General features: G+C 48.5%; 7 protein-coding genes across 7 annotated transcripts; 4 read left to right on the top strand and 3 right to left on the bottom strand.

Annotated features, from left to right (window-relative positions):
- Positions 1–2010: 2010 nt before the first annotated feature.
- On the top strand, positions 2011–2984 carry N7533_000109 (uncharacterized protein; the record flags this gene model as incomplete). Its single annotated transcript, XM_057096759.1, has 2 exons — positions 2011–2361; positions 2427–2984. The coding sequence occupies 2 exons, from the start codon at positions 2011–2013 to the stop codon at positions 2982–2984; spliced, it is 909 nt and encodes a 302-aa protein (XP_056965252.1).
- Positions 2985–6028: 3044 nt separating this feature from the next.
- N7533_000108 (putative amino acid permease family protein) lies at positions 6029–7748 on the top strand (the record flags this gene model as incomplete). Its single annotated transcript, XM_057096758.1, has 2 exons — positions 6029–6188; positions 6286–7748. The coding sequence occupies 2 exons, from the start codon at positions 6029–6031 to the stop codon at positions 7746–7748; spliced, it is 1623 nt and encodes a 540-aa protein (XP_056965251.1).
- Positions 7749–9519: 1771 nt separating this feature from the next.
- On the top strand, positions 9520–11456 carry N7533_000107 (S53 family peptidase; the record flags this gene model as incomplete). Its single annotated transcript, XM_057096757.1, has 3 exons — positions 9520–9628; positions 9695–10665; positions 10725–11456. The coding sequence occupies 3 exons, from the start codon at positions 9520–9522 to the stop codon at positions 11454–11456; spliced, it is 1812 nt and encodes a 603-aa protein (XP_056965250.1).
- A 2591-nt stretch (positions 11457–14047) lies between these two features.
- N7533_000106 (uncharacterized protein) lies at positions 14048–15159 on the top strand (the record flags this gene model as incomplete). The annotated part of the gene is made up of 4 exons (XM_057096756.1): positions 14048–14155; positions 14215–14447; positions 14510–14856; positions 14909–15159. 4 exons carry the CDS (start codon positions 14048–14050, stop codon positions 15157–15159), a joined length of 939 nt encoding a protein of 312 aa, XP_056965249.1.
- Positions 15160–15475: 316 nt separating this feature from the next.
- N7533_000105 (uncharacterized protein) lies at positions 15476–17695 on the bottom strand (the record flags this gene model as incomplete). Its single annotated transcript, XM_057096755.1, has 5 exons — positions 15476–16220; positions 16277–17075; positions 17134–17190; positions 17249–17544; positions 17592–17695. 5 exons carry the CDS (start codon positions 17693–17695, stop codon positions 15476–15478), a joined length of 2001 nt encoding a protein of 666 aa, XP_056965248.1.
- Positions 17696–18275: 580 nt separating this feature from the next.
- On the bottom strand, positions 18276–18734 carry N7533_000104 (uncharacterized protein; the record flags this gene model as incomplete). The annotated part of the gene is made up of 1 exon (XM_057096754.1): positions 18276–18734. The coding sequence occupies one exon, from the start codon at positions 18732–18734 to the stop codon at positions 18276–18278; it is 459 nt and encodes a 152-aa protein (XP_056965247.1).
- A 711-nt stretch (positions 18735–19445) lies between these two features.
- On the bottom strand, positions 19446–21496 carry N7533_000103 (uncharacterized protein; the record flags this gene model as incomplete). The annotated part of the gene is made up of 7 exons (XM_057096753.1): positions 19446–19766; positions 19823–19908; positions 19962–20251; positions 20304–20359; positions 20410–20805; positions 20871–20948; positions 21026–21496. The coding sequence occupies 7 exons, from the start codon at positions 21494–21496 to the stop codon at positions 19446–19448; spliced, it is 1698 nt and encodes a 565-aa protein (XP_056965246.1).
- Between the last annotated feature and the right edge of the window lie 693 nt (positions 21497–22189).

The raw sequence follows: 22189 nt of genomic DNA, 5'->3' as shown, positions 1-22189 counted from the left end.
AAAAAGGGAGAGACAACGGTGAGCTCGCAGTAGATTAACAGGGTGGCTTGGTCCCGCTCGGCTCGGTATCGAAATCGGCTGCTGAAGGCCGAGATCTGTATTATCTTGCGCTTCGGGCGCTGTTGTCGATCGTGCCAGGAACAGACGTCGAGTAATTAAGGGAAAAAAGAGGAAAGGCGGGAATCGAAAGCCACATACGCAGTTCCAGATTATTCAAGGCAGCACTGCAATTTTTCTTCGGTACGAGCAGCCGAAATCAATTTGGTAGGTATAACGTCCCGCTATTCACCAAAACATAAAAAGAGTGGGCAGATCAGGAGATGATCGTATTGCGGAGAATTCCACGCACGGAACCGTTCACCGAGAATGGATATTTGAGGGTGTTCCGTTCCAATTTCGTGGACATGGAAGCGCAGACGAGTCACGAGGCTGGCCTTGTAGAATTCGTAGCAAAGCTCGGCGCCTCCCGGGTTGCGGACCAGGAAGGACTCTATCCGAGTCACCCCATGGCCCAAAACGGCAACTGACAGGAGACTTTTTGCTCTGTATAGGTCAGAGGGAATTGTGTGGACTTGGAATAGTTAATGGCTAGCTGTATTCGGTCCACTCCTATGGGTGCGGGACGGAAGTGCTTCGTGCATTGCATTTGTTTCGGTTTCACGGGGGCGTGGTGCATGGAGTCTGGATTTACATTACAGACACTGCAAATAACGCATGCATTCTGCAGACATCCCAGTAAGTCACGACGGGCGACGATACATGGAGTTGACACGTCTGAAGAATTTGTACGAATGGAGAGGGGACGGGCTTGCGACTGTCCCATCCGGGGAATGCATTCCAAGTGCCACTGTTCTGAGATGCATTACTAGTATATTTTCTATGCCTAGGTACTAGTATTATGTAGTATATCTACCGACCGTGGCAACGACTACTACTCTCTTAGGAAAATGTATACAGAGTGGCTTTTTCTTTTGACCACTGAACCCTGATCATGCGGCTTCAAGAATCTTTTGACTAGGGATAGAACATATCGCAATCTTAACTTTCTTCATAGGATTTTTATTCTTGATTCTATATTGCTTCAACTAAGCTGTGTGAATACCTCATTCGGGTCCTCTTTACCCTGGCAGGTCGCATAGCAGGGATCATCTTGGTCCTGCAGACATGCAGAGTAACCAGGAAATGAATTTTTCCGCTCGAGCCGAGAATTTAGGCCAAATAAGAAGGATCAATCAGGAATCTCCATTATGATTTAGTAAGAGCTACCTTGTACACACTAACCGCTTACACGGGATATAAAGTACGAAGTACTTTCGGCCTACTATATAAAGCAATGATTGCTAGCCTTTTCGGCTCCGAGTCTCGGCCGGCGCCTCTTGGCGATTCCAACTGACTGGATTGACGTCCGTTGGGTCTCCACCGCTGACATTCGCCCCGGCCCTGGCTGGCCTCGTCTTCAACGGTTTCACCCTTTTCTCTTCCTTGGGGCCCATCAGAAAGGGATGACGGCTGCATTCGGAGCCGGCCGTGTTATTTCGAGGTAACTATAATTTATACTAGTTAGTAGTAGGTATGCTAAGATGATCTCGGCTCGCCTGCACCGGGGCGCAATGGATTTTCGCGCCCGGAGACGACACCGTTTGTGGCACCAGGGTCTTTTGCTCGTTTTGATCTGGTTTTTTCCCTGACATCACAAGTCGATCTCGGCTCCTAGCTTCGGCCATTCGACCGTGAAGCAGTCGTAATCCTTTCCGAATCTGCCCCATCCCCCCTGGTCCATTTTTGACGAAGATCTTTCGGGTAGGTATATAATTCCTGCTGCGGCCGATTGGAACCTAAATTTATTCCATGGTAGCATATCTGTTTCGATCGATTCATTATTATTTTATAACCTTTTGGTCCCGCCACATTTCTTCCAACTTGTCTCGTCATTGATATCATCTCGATATCTTCTGATACTTCTCACACCATCGACTCCACCTACCACTGATCACCACAAGCGTCCTCTCAATGTGTATTCCTCCCATCTCCACGATGGCCGCTTTTAGTCGACCGAATGTGATGTCGACTTTAACGGCCGAAGATGAGCGATATCTCAATCAACAACTCAGTCCACAAACGCGCCCGATGGAAATGTTCCCTGGCACCAAGGGAACCGACCCCTTGCCCGTCAATTGGGCCTATGACAGTGCCATCGATTTGTTCTCTGTCAACCCAACTGATATGGATCCTGTTTCATTCGACTTTTCCGAAATGACCAACGCCGACACCAAGGATCTTTTCATGGATCCCTTCGGAACCCCGAGCGCGATTAACGGCTTCACAATGCCGGCCGGCGATGATGCCATTTCCCCCTCTTCGGTATGATATATAATCCCCGCCGCTTAATGCATGATCAAATAAGGCCACCGCTAACCCTGATGCAGGAGCTCGACAGTGACGATCAATCTTGGTCTACTGGAGCTCGTCAATCGATCGATCTCGCCCTGCCCGAGACATCCGTCACCTCCAACAAGCCCGTCACTCGGAATGCTTCACAGACTTCATCGGCGAGGTGGTCCTCGAGCCCAGATATCAAGACTGAAGAATACAGTGCCCCTCGCGCTCAGAAGCAATCAAAAACAGCTAGCGGTCGGAAGACTCGCAGTCTCTCCCAAGACTCCAATCACTCAACCAACCAAGACCCTCAGACACGCAATGCTGCCAAGCGCGCTGCCCACAATATCATCGAGAAGCGCTATCGCACAAACATGAATGCAAAATTTCTCTCACTCGAAAAAGCCATATCTCCAGCCGGAGTGCATAAGCAGACCTCGCGAGCCGGGGCTGGTTCTCTCAAGAAATCCGAGATTCTCAGCAACGCACTCACCTATATCGACAACGTTCAACAGGAAAACCAAGCTTTGCATAAGGAGCTAGCACTTCTGAAGCAGAATCTGCTACCGGGTGGAATGTGGCGTCATTCAAAACAGCCTCGCGTGTGAGTTGATGCCTGAGCATCACACACGATCCCACCACTGGTTGGAGCTTTTTTTTTTTTCATGACCGTGACACGACTTGTACATTTAAAATCGGCAACAATCTGTCGATCAGGCGTTGTTTGGGGTTATATGCGACCTTGGTGACATGGTTGGGATCGGGCGGCGTTTTGGTTGTGATTTTCTTTCTCTCCTTTCCCTCTCCCATCTTTATATGGTCATTCTCGGGTCATGGTGACAACAAAAGTGTTTCTCGTTCGTCTTGATGGGTCGGAACTGTATCCGATAGTTATGTCAAGCATCAATGTAATTGCCAAGACTCGGTTGATTTGTCTCTTTGTGTCCAATTCCTCTCACTTGTATGCTCGTTAGATGTAGTCCGGTCCACTGCATCGGCGCTAGTGTTGCCCGATCGGGCAGAAGTTGCGCCTCTTGTGTGTCATCGATACTCAGCCTCAGGTTGCTTCAAGATATAAAGGTCAGTTGACTCTCGAATTTATTTTCTGATCATTTGTTTCTCACCATTGTCTAATATAATGTCGAGTAGGTTTGAATGCTCTCTGGAAAGTTTAGATTCCGGATGACCGGAGTTGTGAAGATGGACATGCTGCAACTCAAAAACGTCCAAACCTTCAGCAGCAAGCACTCACCATGAATCATCTCTAGCATCATCAGCCCAGATGTTATGATAAATGATTGAGTACTCTCAATCCTAACGTCGATTTGAATTTCTGGTCCTGCTGAGGGCTGGTGCCTAGGCGCGGGCGCCTCGGGCAACCAAGACCGCCCTTTCCAAGATAGCTTCACCTGAGCTCTCTTCATATGATCACCACTTTCGTGCCCAGCTTTTATCTCTATAACAGGCCTCCGACAGGTTCGAAGCATCCGCTAGAGCGCCGGAGTACCCCATCAGCATTCGGGGGCACCACGCTCGATACGCAGGATGGGAGACTGCGTGCATTTCGAATGCAAATTTGCTGCCAAAGAAGTCGATGTGGTTGGAAGAATCACCTGAGCAAAAGCAATTGACCACTAACACCGTGAGCCGAAACCCATGTACGGGTTGCTGCCCAGGTGGTCAGCAGACACAAACCCCTTCCAAGGTTGTCTTGAGGTTGGAAGGGGAAATGCCTTCTGATACAAGGGCAGAAATCAGCTGCGGAATTTTAATAATGGGATTAGAAATTGGGATCAATCGTTAGCGCTGATTTTCATGCTGCCGCCGCTGCCACCGCTGCCACCACGACCCCCTTAGCGGATATCGCTCCAGATTCACCTAGCCGAGGCCGATCTGGCTGCAAATTCCTAAACAGGCTTGGTCCTCTGCACGGTACCTGACTATCATCGAAATGGCGAGACTTCATGGACTTTGAGGGCGCCATTAATGCTCATTGCCGCGGACAGTCTCAAGACTCTACGAAAACAAATTATACTGTATGTTGGAATACTTTCAGCCATAAACTCACCCCGCATTTCACCACCCATCAACCAAGAGTATAGTATCACAACAACGCGCATTCATCCGTTATCACTCAAGTCTTCGTTATTGAATCGAAAAGGGAAAGACAAGGAGATTCTGGCACCGAACACGGCGATACCGACCAATAATACGGCCAAAAGGTCCCAGCTTTCGGAAAGTCCCTCTCGGATCATCAAGTCTGCATGATGGAAATCGCTAAAATTACCTCTCGGTCCATTTTGCCTTTCGATCGACTGCCACGTTCCTCCATGTGTTCTCATTGCGCCCGATGATGCGGGACCTATGCCCCCTTCCCCCATATATGATCTTGAGCATACTCCATATACTGCGGCCTAATGCCCACGCCATCGTTTCGTCTTTCCTGATTCATGATTCAATTGGTAATGAGGCTTTTAGCCCAGACATACCGCTTGACGGGATTGGCCCTGGGACGGAATGTGGCTTTTAGTGTTCCTTGTGATGGTTCCGAAGTACTCCTTGTGCTAACTAGCGATTGAGTTGCTTGTCAAGGGTATAGTCTAAGGCAGCAGAATATTTGCTCCGCTACTGCTGAGACATTAAATGCTATCAAGGACTTCAGTCTTACCGGAATTATAATGGTGATAATATGTTTGAATCACCTACAATAACCTTGTCACTATCCGGGAGAGGATGGAAGTCAGCGGACAATTGTCCGCTGACGATAACGGCTCTCTTATCATTCCGCATGTACTTTCCGTTTTAAGCTAGTGTTGCCACCCGTCAATTCGCGCCTCGATTGCTTACGATGGTGGATGGCGGATGGCGGATGGCGGATGGCTGCATGACCCTACAGATATGCTTATTTGTGTCTGCTGAGAAATGGCTTTCGTTTGAATATTCTTCAACCAGTGGATGATACCACCACATAAAGTGGATACTAAAGGTAAGTAGCACAAGCCGCGATATAGCCTGAAATGCGTATGGCATATCACCCTGATGGTTTCTCAACAACTAGATCAGTAGAACTTGCTATGGCAATCTCCCTATCTACATTCTATATTGTATTCAATTGCTATTTAAAATGCCGGATCCATGGTATTTATCAGACTCTATCCCCTGCTTATCTGTGGAGAGTATAGAGTCATGATAGTATTGATGTGGCTCACTCAAGAAAGTCCTGCCGAGGGCGGTGCCATTTGTGGATCTCTCACTGTTCCGCCCCCCGCAAAAAAAAAAACGAAGGAAAAATGTCCAAAGTTGATCGATTCTATGACCAACATTGGTTGTCTGCGTGACCAATTTCTACTGTGTCCACTCAATCTAACTTCCGTGGAGTCTATCATTGGTTCGCTCCACCCCCAGCTTTATCTGTGCCCCGTATTTTTCCTGGGGGAAGAGAACGCGACACTGATACTGCATGGTCCGTGTGTGAGGGGGCGATTGTTCACCGCGGGATTCCGTCTTGAGAGGGACAGAGATACACTTATAATCCCAGGATACCAATCTCAGAAGGCTCCCTTCTCTTCTCCTGATCAAGCTTTGGCAGAAAATGGGCGTATCTCTTACTCGTCTCTACGCTGAATTGATCTTTATTGCCTCAGGTTGAAGTATGATGGACGTTGAAACGAATTCGCTTCCCCTTAAGCCACCCATTGAAGATGAGCAGGATGTGCAAGATGCGACCGACCTGGCTGCGATGGGCCATGCCCAGGCGCTGACACGCAAATTCAACATCTGGAGTATGCTTGCTCTGGCTTTCTGTGTTCTCGGTATGCACCATCATCATCGTCCCCTCCAGGTGGCAAGCGGCGAGAGTCGCCACCTTGAGGTATCTCTCTCAACACGCTGACGAAATTCGATTTCCAGGAACATACTCGACTTTTGCTCAAGATTTGAGCAGCGGTCTCTCCAATGGCGCCTCCATTACCATTCTTTGGGGCCTGGTGCTGGTCACGGCCTGTAACCTCTGTGTCGCCCTCTCGCTCGGTGAATTAACCAGCAGTATGCCTACGGCCCTTGGACAGGCCTACTGGGTCTACCGTCTGTGGCCCACACCTCTCGGCCGTTTTGTTTCATATATGTGCGCCTGGATCAACACGTTCGGATGGTGGACATTAACCGCCTCGCAAGTCGCCTTTATGACCGAGTTTCTGTTGGGCATGAAGACGATGTTCAATCCTGAGTGGTCCGGTGCTAGTCAAGGGTGGCTCCAATTTGTCGTCTATATCGGCGTCGTCCTCCTTTTGACCGCAATCAACGTGGTTAGTTGCCGCCGTGAGCAGATCCTGCCGTGGATCAATAACTTCGTTGGTGTCTGGTTTGCAGGGCTCTTCATCGTTCTATCGATGGTGATGCTTATTTGCGTTGGCGTCAAGAGTGAACTGAAATTCCAGCCCCCCTCTTTCGTGTTTGGCGCATGGATAAACCAGACCGGATGGAGTGATGGCGTTGTTTGGTTCACCGGTCTTGTGCAGGCGGCGTATGGGTTGACAGCCTTCGACTCAGTCATTCATATGGTCGAGGAAATTCCCGCGCCGCGGAAGAATGCTCCCCGTGTTATCTGGATGGCGGTACTGTTCGGCGCTATCACTGGATTTATCTTCATGGTAGTCTGCCTGTTCTGTATCCAGAATGTTGATAACGTCTCCGGAGCCGACCTACCATTTATGGAGCTGATGCTTGAGACCGTTGGCTTGAAGGGCAGCGCTGTCTTGATTTCCCTCTTTATCTTCAACGGCCTGGGACAGGGAATCAGCGTTCTAACCACCGCCTCTAGGCTGTCATGGGGGTTTGCTCGTGACGGTGGCCTCCCTTGGAGCCGATACTTCAGTCATGTCGACCCTGTTTGGCAAGTTCCTGCCCGCGCTCTCTGGGGTCAGGGTGTTATTATTGCCATTGTTGGCATCTTGTACCTGTTTGCCAATACCGTGCTCGAGGCCATCTTGAGTGTCAGCACTATTGCCTTGACTGTCTCTTATGCCATGCCCATCCTTGCACTCCTCATCACTGGTCGTGACAAGCTGCCTCCCGGGCCCTTCCGTCTTGGTCGCTGGGGCCCCTGGTTCAACTGGGTCAGTATTGTCTACTGCATCATCACAACCATCTTCTTCCTGTTCCCGGGTGCTCCAAACCCAGCGCCTAGCGACATGAACTACGCCATTGCCGTGTTTGGTGTTATGCTGGTCATTGCGGTCGCCTTTTGGTTCATTCGAGGTGGCCGCACATATCTTCAGACAGAAGATGCGATTGCTCAGATGGTATATGCCCAGCACTTGGAGGACTCCGGATCCCCTGTGCCGACACAGGAAGCGACAGTTGACTATAAGTAATAGCCTGGCCCGGTCATGTAGATCGCTACTGCTTGGTTCATGCAAATTGTACATAATTCTTTTGTATTTGTTCTTTTTGCGTCGCTGTTCAGACGCTAAGGATAAATTTATAATCAATTCAGAAACCCTTTGGAATTTCAGCTTGAAGTTGTGCCCAACCTCGGGAGTTAGATGGCTTGTAGTACTACTAGAAATTTCGTGTTGAGCCTATCCCTCCCAATAAACTTTTGAAGTCATGGCTTCCAAATTGGTTGGCACAAGCCAAATTAAACCCGGGCCCGTTCAAGATCGGTATCCACTGGCACCTAGACACATCTCCTTTATAGTTGAATTTGGTACTAGTAGTTCATAGACAATTAATTGTTCTGCCTGTATAGACTGCCCACACTAGTACTAGTAGTGTTCATCCATATCGCAGTACTCCTCCAGGGCCAGATAGTACAAGTTGGTATCTATTTCGCACTAGTAGGCAATTTAGGCGCCTTAAAAAAGGCACAGGCTTGCCGCCGGACTCCGTGCCAACAGGACAAACTAGAATTCAATTAAAGCCATGTCTTGCATAGTCCGTCGGAGACCAGATGACTGCCTGCCTAGCTGGGTACTGCGTCGAGAAATGCGTGGTTTTTACCAATAAATAGATTGAATAGTGATCAACATTTGCGCGTAAAATCCACAGTTGGACGGAAACGATAGTTTGCTGCTATTTGTTTGATACGTACATCACCCTGGCTTCGAACTACATACACACTTCGTAGTAGCTCATACAGGTCTACATAGCTATCTAATAGACCGCGATTGGCCAGACTCCCCGTCTTTCTCTGTGTACTGAGTACTCCGCACAATGTAAGATCCCAAAAGCTTCGCGTGCCACTAGCTGGAACTACTAGATTTCTTATTTCTGCTTTGCTTTTAGGAACTGCACGGGATATTTTTCGTGCAAATGTAACCCACTCGCAACCAACGCTCATCACGCCAAGTGAGTGCTTCTTGGCAGAGTTCGACGGTCACATTTTAGATCCCACCACCAGCCTGCGGTCGTTTTATACGGTTGGAAAGAGCCATGCTGCATCGTCCATAGTGACCGTTACACTAAAAATTACTTCTTAGTTTGTACATCTGATCATTGACCCTGACCCCAGTAGATGCTCAAAAAATTAAACCCCAGCCCCGTCATTCACCTCTCCCTGCCCCTCACTTTATTGGCGTCTCAAACAAGTGGGTCTCTCCCCTGCAGATCGGAGCGGAGTGGCGTCGGTCGCGTCGCGCTCAGGGTCGTATGTTGCCTGGGTAAAGGGAGAATACCAGTCACATCACTGGCCATCTGCCCTCGTCATTTCGCGAGTGCGGCAGCACGCGGGAGGGTCAATCGTGCGAACATGCGACCTCACGGCATCCTGCAGAACCGCAGAGTTGATTGATTGGATATTGGCTGGTTCCTGGATTGCTGCCGACGGACCTCCGGTCCCTGGGGCTTTCTGGGTCCACATGAGGAGTAGTGGAACCCTTCAAGCAAGGCCAAGAGATTGGTGAAGAGCCCGATAGTGTCGATTGTTAGCTTGTTAGTAGAATGGGGTTGTGACTTTGCGCCACTCTTCTGCATTCTTTGCATCGCTCTTTCTCCCTTCCAATGCAACCATAATAAATAAAACCTCCACGACCCCTCCTCCCCTTGTCTCGTCCATTCCAGACTCATTGCCCTATTTATACTTTGGCATTTGCATCTTCGGGGTCGAATCGTGCTGCCTCTTAGTGCTACACGGTCCTTATCGCTATGCTTGCCTCACTTCTGAACGGTGGCAGCTTGTCGCTGGCAGTCATCTCGCTGCTCGCCTCCACTGCTGCGGCAGATGTTTTCGAGAGTCTACCTGGTGTTCCTGACGGTATGTATTCTGTGCTGGTTGATAATTTGTAGACAAAGCCGAGGCTAATTATATTTTACTTCGTAGGATGGCGCTACAGTCGCACACCGTCTGCGAATCAACCCATAAAACTTAATTTCGGCTTGACCCAAGAAGGTCTACACGAATTCGAGAATGCTCTATTAGACATGTCAACACCCGGCCACCGAGACTACGGCAAACATTTCCAATCGCACGATGAGATGAAACGCATGCTACAACCTAGCGAGGACTCCCTACACAGCGTTCAGAATTGGCTCGAAGATGCCGGTGTCAAGGATGTTCAGCGCGACGCCGACTGGTTGACAGTCCACACCACTGTCGAGAAGGCAAATGATCTATTAGATGCAAACTTCCAATATTACGTCAACCATCACAAGCACGTTGAGCGTCTGCGCACTCTCGAATACTCTCTTCCAAAGAATGTCATTCCTCACGTGAATGTTGTCTCGCCTACAACACGTTTTGGTCAGCTGAAGCCGAACCGTGCCACTATGCACAGCAAGGCAAAGGCTGCTGATGCAGCTTTCAAGAAGGCGGCTCTTTCTCCTTCCGCGAGCTGCGACACTGCCATCACCCCGGAGTGCCTGAAAAGTATCTACAACGTTGGTGACTACAAGCCCCAATCCGATAATGGAAATAAGGTTGCCTTTGCGAGCTATTTGGAACAATATGCCCGCTACGAGGATCTTGCTCTCTTTGAAAAGAACCTTGCCCCATATGCCAATGGCGACAACTTCACTGTGATCGAATTTCACGGTGGTGGCAATGACCAGAATTCTCAATCTGACAGTAGCGAGGCCAACTTGGACTTGCAAACCATTGTCGGTCTGAGCTCTCCTGTTCCTGTCACCGAATTCAGCACTGGTGGCCGCGGACCTCTTGTGCCCGATCTTGACCAGCCTGATATCAATAATAACAATAACGAGCCATACCTTGACTTCCTCCAGAACGTTGTTAAGATGAGCAATGACGAGTTGCCACAGGTCATCTCCACCTCGTATGGAGAGGATGAGCAGGTAAATCTTTCCAGAGAATTCCAGAATTCTTGATATCGCCCATGCTAACTCGCCATCAGAGTGTTCCTGAGAAATACGCGCGCTCTGTTTGCAACTTGTACGCCCAGCTTGGTAGCCGCGGTGTTTCTATCATTTTCTCCTCTGGTGACTCTGGAGTGGGCTCAGCCTGCGAGACCAACGATGGGAGGAACGCAACTCACTTCCCTCCTCAGTTCCCTGCCGCCTGCCCTTGGGTGACCTCCGTCGGCGCCACGACCAAGACATCTCCCGAGAAGGCCGTTTACTTTTCTTCTGGAGGCTTCTCAGACCTGTGGGAGCGCCCCAAGTATCAGGAAGCAGCCGTCAGTTCATATCTGCACAGCCTGGGCAACCAGTGGTCGGGACTCTTCAACGCAAAGGGTCGTGCATTCCCCGATGTTTCCGCCCAGGGCCAGAACTACGCCATCTATGAGAAGGGTCAGCTTACCCGGGTTGACGGAACCTCTGCATCGGCGCCTGCATTTGCCGGAATCATCGCCCTTCTCAACGATGCCCGGATTCAAGCCGGCCAGTCCACCATGGGCTTCCTTAACCCCTGGCTCTACTCGGACGCATCTTCCGTTCTGAACGACATCACTAACGGCGGAAGCACTGGCTGTGATGGCAATGGCCGCTTCAATGGCCCGCAGAACGGTGGCCCTAGTGTCCCCTACGCCAGCTGGAATGCGACTAAGGGATGGGACCCCGTCACTGGTCTGGGAACTCCGAACTTCGCCAACATGGTGAAGAATGCAGTCAAGAGCTCTAACTGAACGTTTGCATGATTTATTTGGTCTTTTTTTCTCATTATCTGCATTTTTTTTTGTCATGATCCATATATCCATCCGGTGGAGATGCCGGTCTCGCAGTGCATCCTGGTAGTGCACATATTGTGTTTGCCATAATCAGATAGGTATATAAAAACCCTGGAACTTCCTCTCGTCCTCAATATGCCCAGGTGCCAGTGTATTCTTCAAAATACCAGGCTCCAGACTTGAAACGACCTAGGTCTTCTGTTTTGGTACTTAGTACGTACTTGAGTATTGTAGAAAATATGCGGAGCCTCATTTCAATCAAATACTAGTATAGATCCATGACTTTACTTTCGGCTTTCAGTTGTGCACATGCTTAGTACTAGTATTTGATGTTGACATGAGCACCCCAACCTGATTACTAGTGTAAAAGCTCCTGTGCTTACCTACCTAGGGAGGTATTTATTTCCTATATACAATAAATTGGAAGGTGCACGGGTGGTTCGACATGTACTAACTAGTACCTATTTAGGTAGGTAACCACCACCCGGCATGCCACAACTTCAACTTCCGTTCCAACCAAAGTTCCAAGGTTCAAATTGGAACCTCGGAAAGAGCTCCAGTCGAATCTTTTTCAGCTCTCTTTCCTCGTCAACACCAGACGTGGACCACCGTCTTCCAAGGTTCCAAGGTTGCTACTACATAGGTAATATCTGCCAGTGCTGCTTCAAGTTCTGAGGTTCTCTGCTGATACCTACTTAGGTATTGAAAACCTCTGACACTTTGACCTTGTCTGTTCACATCTCCGAGTCTCTTTTGATTCCGCTAATAGTATCCTTCCAAGGTTTATCAAGACCACAATCTCCGAATCCCCTCCCCTCCGTTCCTCCGCTTCGATGCATGTCAACCTCTACGACCGCGCCACCAACTTGAACAACATGAAGGGACCCAAAATGTGGGAGATACTCCCAAGCCTCTACCTTAGAAATTTCGAGGTCTCATACAACCTGGATCTTCTGCAAAGCAATACTATCACTACAATACGCCATTGTTGCATATCTCATGCGCAAGTTTGAGTCACCACTGGCAGATGTATTGGGTTTTGTTCGAACCAAGCGAAACATCAAACCAAACTCAAATTTCACTCGTAAACTTGAGATTTGGGAGGAAATCGACTACGAGCTGTGGGAGGAAGATGGAACACTATCCATTCCAAAAGCGCCTTACAAAACATTTCTTCAAGATCAAAATATCTTACCGGAGAGGCAGCGGCTCCTGGAGAAGTATTGATTGCGCACCAACAATAAATGCGCCCAGGGAGGTTGATAGCTATTCCTGGCAGGCTGGTCCAGTCTAATTTATGAAGGGCCCTGGAATTCAAACCTCGATCAAGAAACCTCTCTGCGGGCGTATGTTGTTTTATGAGGTTTGAAGTCATGACGATCTTCGACGTCCAGAAAGGCCGAGGCTTTTTCGAAATCATGTTAAACACGAATATCAAATCATTCAATATTGGAACTGTGGATAGGTTGTTCATTATTATCACATAAGATAACATCGTGACTGCTCCGTACACCATATTCCAAGCCACGTACGGAGTACATATTATGACCTAATCCGTATTCTGCCGCAAATCGGAATTCCAGGTGTTCACATAAAGTGGTACCCACAACTATTAAGAGCCTGTTCACACCAAAATAACTAAACGTTGGTCAATTCATAATAGCACTCGCTCTACTCCGTAACGACTATCCTCATGTCCATAACTTACGGAGTACGATACCAAGCAAGAGATACAATATTCAATAATTGCCAATAGTATTCGCAAGACCCATCGAAGCCTTGTCAACCCAAAAAGGAGGTTGAGGCATGTCACCGTGCACGATCATCCAATTTCACGTGTTTCATTCATTCTATGATAACGGTAGAAGCACAGAGGTTTTGCCGTTTTCAAGTGGATCAAAGATTGACATCCGCGAACCTCTGATTGTCGTGTTTATCTTGTCACGAACGCGTGGTGAGTGCGCGGATCCATACATTCAATAGACCCCACATTCCATTGCATGGCGTCAGAAGTGGGCAAAACGAGGGTTTATGAAGGACGGATTATGCAGCGCTAGAGAAATGCCCAGACAATCGGTTTGTCCTATGTATCTTTGATTCGTCCGGTCTGAATTGTTTTGTATTTTGTTTCTGAGCAATCTCCTTGTTTTTTTTTTTTTTTGCTTTGTGGGGCTTTTCGCTAACGAACCTTATTCTTGATGGGCAAATTGAGGTGTAAGTAAGACGGGGTTCGTGGAGATATGCTCTGTACGCACAAGTCGAAATAGCTATCCCTGAAATTTGTCGCTTTTATGGAGATATACTGCGTTCCTAAACTCTGTTCGCTGCAACTGGTAATGACGTATGTCTAAGATGAACTTTGTCGAGCTTTTGGTGGCTTGATACTATGGGGCTCGAAAGTGGGTGGCTCCATTTATTTCCTATTTAGGAAGTGATGCTGTAATGCAACACAGCCCACCTGGGTGGGATTAAGCGACTCACGTGTTATTGAATTGCCCCGCAGATCTGATTCAGAGATCAAGACCGATCATGAACACCTCACATTAACCATGGGTTTAACAGTTGCGGTAGCTGGCGCGACAGGTCGCGTTGGAAGAACAATCGTTGAACAGATCCAACACGAAAATAAATTCCCAGTCATTGGGTTGACTCGAAGCGTAAGTTTTGTCCAGACCCACATCCCCAATAGGATGCATTATCTGACAGTTTAACGAAGGAACACGTTGAATCGGCACTCAGCGGCGTGCCGTATGTGCAAGTAGACTATGATGACATCCCGGCACTCGTGCAAAAGCTGGAGGAGAATGAAGTACAGACCGTTATTTGTACCATCGGAATGCTGGGAGACGACTGTTCTGAGTCCCAAATCAACTTGATCAAGGCTGCCGACCAAGCAAGCACAGTACAAAGATTCATCACCAGCGAGTTTGGCTATATGACGCGTGCTGAGTACTACTCTCCAATCAAGCCAGGCTCTTCACTTGATCCCATCACTAATTGTCTGATTCCAGGAGGAAAAATATAGATCCCGGGGTTGACTGGTTTATAACAGCTGCGAATCTTCTTAAGAATAGCAGTTTGAAATATACTCGACCAGTTTGTGGTGCTTTCATGGACTTTATGGGAGCCCCACAAGCACGGTCAAATATCACCCCCAACACTATCGCCGTTGACGTGTATAATCGCGAAGCATGCATTCCTGGCGATGGGACAGCTAGGATAACTCTGATCTATAGCTACGATGCTGCGACCTTAATTGCAAAATTACTCGAGCTCGATGAGTGGTCAGAGTTCAGCTTTTGCAATGGAGAGGATACTACTCTTGGGCAAGCTCTAAAGGAAGCAGAAGAAGTCTGTGGTAAGTGTGTTTCTTAATTATGAGTCATGTGCGTTTCTAACCTCTATCAAAGGCGAGAAATTTAATGTCACCTGGTTGAAACCAGAGGATGTTGCCAATGGCGACGTTCCCACCATGAAAATTGTCGAAGGAAGTGGCATCCAACCTGAAGAACAACACGCCTATGCTGTTTTTGGCTACCAGCTATATCTCGCGGAAGGGTTTAATTTACCCATTGAAGGCCGACTAGGAGACAAATTTCCGGGCTTCAAGCCAAGGACTGTTCGCGAGTTCTTAGAAAGTGTTTGGAGGCCGCGTGTTTGATGGGCCAGAACTGCTTGACAGGGATTAAGGTGGTATTTTGGCTTGCCTTGTTTTGATACGCCTACGTGCTATGTAATTTTTTTTTGTTTCTAGAAGGGCATTACCACCCGCTTGCTATGTGCGTTGATCAAAGGATGTTATCAATAATGTCTCATTTTTAAAAAGGGTCAAAGACACTCCAGGGCTAGGCTGATTTAAAGATATAATTTTTAATTGGCAATTCTCCATACTAGAGCTTCATTCAATACTAAAAATATAGAGCCAACTTGAAGGAGACCCACAAATCAAGCATCTCGTATCCTAGGGGCGAATAAAGCTAGTCAAAAACCTTCAACCCCACGAAGTCTGCCCCATAGCTTTGAAAAGCATCAGAGCCTGCTTCGTTCCCGACAACCACAACGTTGTCGCCACTCTTCCACCCGCCAACCAAAAGACCTAAGGTCGACGTGTCCCACCATCCCTTTCCGGGACCAAAGAGCTCACTATGTCTTCCTGATAACGGTACTTCCAGTCGCACAGGCTCGTCGCCGTTGACAGAAATTGTGATGTTGCGCGAGTTGGAACCCAGCCCCCAAGATGTCGAAAGCGCAATATCGTTATTTGTGAAGTCGATCTCGATATACTTTTGGATTGTTTCGTTCTTAGAACTTGCTGGTAGCGTGGCTTGAATGTTTGCAGATGCTTTGTTCGAGCTGTTGATGTATGATAGCTTAGAGCCGGTGGGCTTGCAAAATCCTGAGTCGCAAGTTTCAATCTCGGCAGAACCGGAAATCGAAAATGCGGTGCAAGGATAATACATTCCTACCGGGGCCTGGATTTCAATCGATTTGATGGTATTAGCAGATTCTATGACAAGCTTGTTGCTCGCTCCAGCAGTAAGAGTGAGCTTTGAGGATGCTGATTTTTGAGAAGCTGGCACTGAAACAGTTTGCGTAGCTGCATCCAAGGAATTCGTAATTTTGAGGTTTGATTGCTTCGACGTGGCACTGGTGAATTGAACGAGGATGGTATAATCACTGCTCGTGGTGTTTGCATATATCGACTCAAAGGTATAAGTATTTCTATCGGCTGTGAGCGCAATGTACCCATACATACCAGCTATCGCCACTTAACTTACCCGCTAGTCTTTGCAAAAACTTTGCCGCTGTATGAGCCCGCAGAGATAGTGTCCTCAAGTTCCAGTAGCATTACTCCGTGAGGCTGGACAGTAGAAGTATATGCCGTTTTCACGTTTCGCACCGACTTGCCTGCCCAGATATTCTTGATCTGGCCAGCAAATTGAACACCAATATCCGGTAAATTCAAGGTCAGCTCTCTAGACTCATCTGCCCAGTTGATCAATGCAGCCACAGTTCGCCCATTAGAAAGAGGGCCGCTCCAGACCTCATATCCCTCTTCGGACCAACGTCGCTTCAACTCAGCACTCTTACCGAGAGAGTCCTGGTTGAACCCAATCACATCCTTGTTCGATAGGATGGCAAGAGAGTCCTTGTTGATTGAGGTCAACCCATCCTTCAAGGCCCCACCAATGACGAGTGGGCTTTTCAAGATGGCCCACAGTGAGAAATGAGTTTGTTCCTCGGGAATCGTGAGAATATCATTACCAACTTCCAGCATATCGAGATCCGGCCACTGACCAGGGCCTGCAAAGGAAGTCTGAGGAACCGCTTGGTTGAGCGTACGCCAGATAGCGCGCCAGGCAGGAATGATGTCGTTGCCGATGCGCCATGTATGACCAAGAGCGGGTGCCCATAGTGCAGGGAAATCGACCCCCCATTCGCAGATTTGGAACAAGACCGCCCGGTTTTGTGCGGCCAGTGCCTTGGTCATGTTGGCAAAGCGAGGTTGCGGGGATGTACTGGGCTCGTAGTTGACATTGGGGTAGCCGGTTGCTTCATCAGAAAAACAATTGTCATCTGAATAGGGTGAGTTGGTGATGCATGAAATCATCCGGGATCTAAATAGAACGCTTACACTTCAAAGCGTCAATTTTCCATGATGTAAACAGTGCCGCATCTTGGGCCTCGTGGACTAGAAATATCAGCTCATGTTCAAGTGGCAGGAGAAACAGATTCACAGTCGCACATACATAAACTCCCAGCCTGTTCAATGTCCGTCTGACAAGATCGAATACCTGCATCTTCGTAAACTCCGAATAGAAGTCCTAGATCATGAATGTATTGCCCGATCGCGGGGAATCCACTAGGGAAATTTGTTGCGTTCCAGGTCAGGGAGCCATTTACACGGTCGGGAATTGTCCAGCCACAGTCTATCGTCACGTAGCGATACCCAAGCTTGTCGAGACCAAGGTCAACTAGGGCCTTCGCGTTGGATTTGACGATTGTCTCGTTGGGCGAGCATGAATAATGGTTGTACGTATTCCACCTGCTTTGGTTAGGCATGAACATGAGCGGAGAGATTGTCGGGCATACCCCATGGGTGGCGTTTTGGCTAAGCCATTATCGATTCGTGGCTGCAAGGCAGCGCCGTTTGCCAGGCCGATTAGAAAGACCTGAAAGCTCCAATTGAGTTGCATTTTACTAGATTCTCATGATACTACTAGTACAACATATTCAGACAATTATCTACAAGCCCGCAGTAATTATATAGATGACCTCGGATAAATTTCTCCGGAGAATGTCCCGATCATAGTTTAGTACTTTGCGGGGTATAATACCCCAAGAGCGCCAAATAACTAGGATGTTCAGTATCCGGAGATTTACCTAAAGGAGCCAGGGGAGCTTGCATGTCACTGTAACGCGGGCGCGACGATCACCAGCGACGATCGGAAAATCCTATGGACTGCCATTCGCGCGTCAAGCTATGGTGGAGCCGGCCTGATAAAGGAATGCAAAAATTGCAGTAGGGGGTGGAGAATGCTGAAAATTAAGGATTAAAATACTGTCAAGGCTATCGCTAGTGGTACAGAGAAACAAAACTCCTCGCGAAGGAGTAAGAGTAAATCAAGCATATGCCCATTTCCGTGCCCCATGTTTGATGTTTTCCCCCCAGGTCATCAATTACCGTTTCCCGTCCCTGCGGTCCACCGGTTGTCATGTCATAATCACAGTATCCATATCACAGTGTCTGTTTGTTCAAGTTCAAAGGGCGGTCGATTAGGCGAGGACACCGGCGACGGCGGAGCAGAAGAGCATGGCGACGAGGCCAAGACCAGTCTTAGAGATAGGCTGGCTGATGATCGCAGCACCGGTGGAAGTCGAGCTACCCTTTCCAGTGGAGGTACCCGTAGCACTGCCAGTTTCCTTGGTGGTGGTGGCCGATGCAGTAGCAGTGGAGTTATCCTTTCCAGCACCGCAGAAGATACCGCTGTAGTTCTTGCTCTTGTCGGTCAAGCAGTCAGACAGCTCTTTCTTTGTCTGGCCCTGGGCAAGGCAGTAGATGTTGCAGTCATCGTTGTACTTCACGGGACTGTTGCCCTTGCAGCAGGAGTCGAACACATCGGTCATGTTTCCGGTGACAGCACCGGCGCAGGCGACATCGTTGGAGGGAATTATCCAGGAGGAGATGCAAGTGGAGGAGGTAGAGGCGGCGGCGGTAGTGGTGGTGGTGGACATCGTGTCGGTAGGTAGGTGAATTTGGGTGATGTGGAAGTGGAAATGTGATGTGAGAATTGAGATAGATGCTGAGGAAAGAATTCGAAGTTGGCTTGAGGCTCAAGGGAAAGGGGAAAGCGAAAAACAAGAAACAAAAGGCTGCAATATAAAGCAAATCAAGGCCAAGGAACGGGGGTGAGACAGGACAAGGAATGTGTCAGACGCAACCCAACCAGGCGCCATCTTGTGGGGAATATCTCCACTTTTTGCTATATTTAAGGCACGCTAGGGCTGAAAGGTTCCATGTGAGATCGGATGATGTTTCTCATTTGTTGAAATCCAAATTATTATGTTTTCTGAACTGATGATTCCCTATTTCATGCCCGATTTAGGAACCAAGAAGCATGTAAAATTTGATTATGGAAAAGTACGGAGTAGCGAGTGATATGTCATAATTTGATGTGATCAGTTCCCTGCACCTAGATTATAGTTATAAGCCACATGGGGAAACCTCAGCAGAGAACTAATGAGAAGACCAGAAACCGCCGATCGGTGCAAAGCGACGGTGCAAATACCGACCGCTTATGGGAATCGATGTATTCGATGTATGGGGCCACTCGGTGAAGGTGGTAGTGTATATTAGCATGCATAGGACATGGATATCTCGTCGACTCCTTGCCGATTCAAGGATTGCTGCCTGCAAACTCGTTCCACAATGACCACAACGGTTGTTTAATTCTTGACTTCTACAAACTCCTCACTGCCGGCAGTTGTTTCGACATGCTTCTCGCCCTCCGGGCTTTCCATTCCAAGCAGAGCCAGCAGACCGATTTCTCTTTCGATGCGATGCTTGCGATCTGCGTCAGCGGCGGCCATCCCTGTCGTGCCAAAAATCTCGTCCATCTCCTCCAGTGTGCGACCCTTTGTCTCGGGAACAAAGAAGTAGACGTAGAAAACACCAACGGTGGTTACACAGCCGAAGAAGATGAAGGTACCCAGTGTAGAAACTTCGATGAAGGGAGAAGTAGCAGTCGCGACAGCGAAGTTGTTCAACTATGACGATGTTAGATGATCCGACGATTCCGAATTGGTGAAACTAAGATCCTTACCCAATTACTACTGCCTCCCAAGCTAACACCCTTAGCTCGCATGCTTAGAGGGAATACCTCTGAAGTGACGATCCATGCGACAGGTCCTGCGAAGGTTAGCTTGATTGTCACAAAACAGGATTTCGTGGGCGACACAAACCCCAAGAGTAGGCAAAGTTGATGACGAAGATCCAAATGAAAACAATCGCCGTCCATCCAGCTGCCCTGTTTTCGCCGAATTCACCCTGGTATGCACCGATGATTCCTGCCACGATGAAATGGCAGACAGCCATTCCGATCGCACCGGTGATCAAGATCTTCTTACGTCCGATCTGATCGACCCAAAGCACAGCAGGGATGGTGAAGATGAACTCGAAAATACCGACAACGCCAGTAGCCAGCAAGGAGGTTGTATTACCGGGTAGTTCCATGTTGTCGAAAATGAAAGGCCTATATATGAGGTCAGTAAAAATAAATTCAAGAGGATACTGCATGGACGTACGCGTAGTAATTGATGGCGTTGATGCCATTCCACTGTTGGAAGACCATGATCAGGCACTAAATAGTCAGTCTTATATTCCAGTGAGCGGAACAGATGCCATCCATACCGCAACAGTTGTACGTTTGAAAAGCGAAGGATTTGTGACGAGTGATGCGTAATCGGCTAATCCCATTCTGAAGCGACTGGAGAACGAGCCATCCAGCCACTGCGGGTACTTTTCGGCCTGAACTTGTTTCTCGAACATGTGAAGACTCTTAATTTCGAGAAATTCGATGCGCACGAGTATGTCGTCGGTTGAGGCGCCACGTAGTCTGGCGAGGGTCTGTAGACATTCCTCCTCGCGCCCAGTGTTCATTAAATGGCGCGGTGACTGTGGCATGAACATCATCATACCAACTGCCAAAACAATTGCAGGGAATAGCTGGATACAAACTGGGACGAGCCAAGCTGCATTGGACTGAGTGTCGCCAGTACCGCCGATGTAGTTGGTGCCATAGCCGATCTAAGCATGCAGATGATGAGTATTACTCTTGCGATGGGACAGATCCTAGGATGGCAAAAACTTACCCAGAAGCTAACCATGATACCAAAAGTAATGGCCAGCTGTTGGACTGCGACGAGAGATCCACGAATCTCTGGCGGAGCCTAGAAACGATTTCAGTAAACATTGCAAACACTTTATTTGTCTCTGCTTCGCTTCCCGAGTTCCACTGGCGACTTACCAACTCTGCATTGTATAATGGAACTACCATAGACAAGCTACCGACACCCAGACCTGTGACAAAGCGTCCAGCAAACACATAGTCCTTGCTCTGCGTACAGGCTTGCACAATCACACCGATACAGAATACAAAGACCGCGATCAATACAGTTAGCCGGCGACCAACCGCATCAGCGAGGTATCCATTGAACAAGGTTCCAATCCAGGCGCCAAGCTCCAGAATTGATGTCAAGATACCCTGTTCGATACCAGTGCCCTTGGCATATGAATCTGTGGCCTCGACGAACGAGTGCATTTGCAGAATTTGGGCGAACATTCCCTGGTTGTATCCATACACCAGTCCACCCAGCGACGCGAACAATCCGATCGCTGATGTCTTCTTATTACTGAGGAGACCCATAATTCCTCCTTTGCCAGCGAGCTCAGCTCGCTTGGCCGAAACGGCCGACTCTCCAGCGATGGGAGGTGCCATGGTCAATGTACTGTGAACAAAGATACAGGTCAAAAAAGCGAGATACGGTCGAGGTTACTGTCAAAGCCTCTTGACTCACGAGTCCGGGGATCAGCACTGCATTTATTCAACAGTCGGTTCTTCTCTGGGTAATTCCCCCGGGAATTTATCCCCATGGGGGCCATAATCTCTCTTCCTGACCAAGCTTCCTTTTCCTGACCCCACCGCGAGCCGACGCGCCGCGTGTTCCGGGCAGGAGATATGAAAATGCCCGGGTCGGCTGCGGAGTGTGTAAGACGTGGAGACGTTGTCAGTGGCTGCGGTTGCGGCTGGGCTTGGACGTTAGTGTTGCTTGTGGGATGGCCGTGCAGCAGTAGAATTTAGCCGGACTTCCCAGTTGTAAACTTTGGATAAATACAAGATGCAACAATAGATGCTCTGCACTTTGCAAAACATCAAGGCTCAAACTTGAATGACTCGTGAATCAGCAAGGTAACCTATTACCTTGTTTTTTAAGCTGTGTAATTTCGGATGTAGCAATATTCTCACCGATATCTCTAACCCATACTGTCTTAACATTCACGAAAATCCCCTTTTTATCAACCAAAATCCCGCAATGGCATCATCGGCTGCACCCGCTCGGCATGGGAATTGCTAGCAGGCCCTGGGAGGGGGTTTCCTACTGCTTTCATTGGCTCGTTCTCCACGGGTCCC

The sequence above is a fragment of the Penicillium manginii genome, assembly GCF_028828005.1.
Source record: "Penicillium manginii strain IBT 31320 chromosome Unknown utg000001l:1.0-3466041.0:1.0-3467806.0, whole genome shotgun sequence".
Classification (NCBI taxonomy): Eukaryota; Fungi; Ascomycota; class Eurotiomycetes; order Eurotiales; family Aspergillaceae; genus Penicillium; species Penicillium manginii.
The sequence above is the reverse complement of the archived record's forward strand: the minus strand, read 5'-3'. Positions and strand labels throughout refer to the sequence as shown.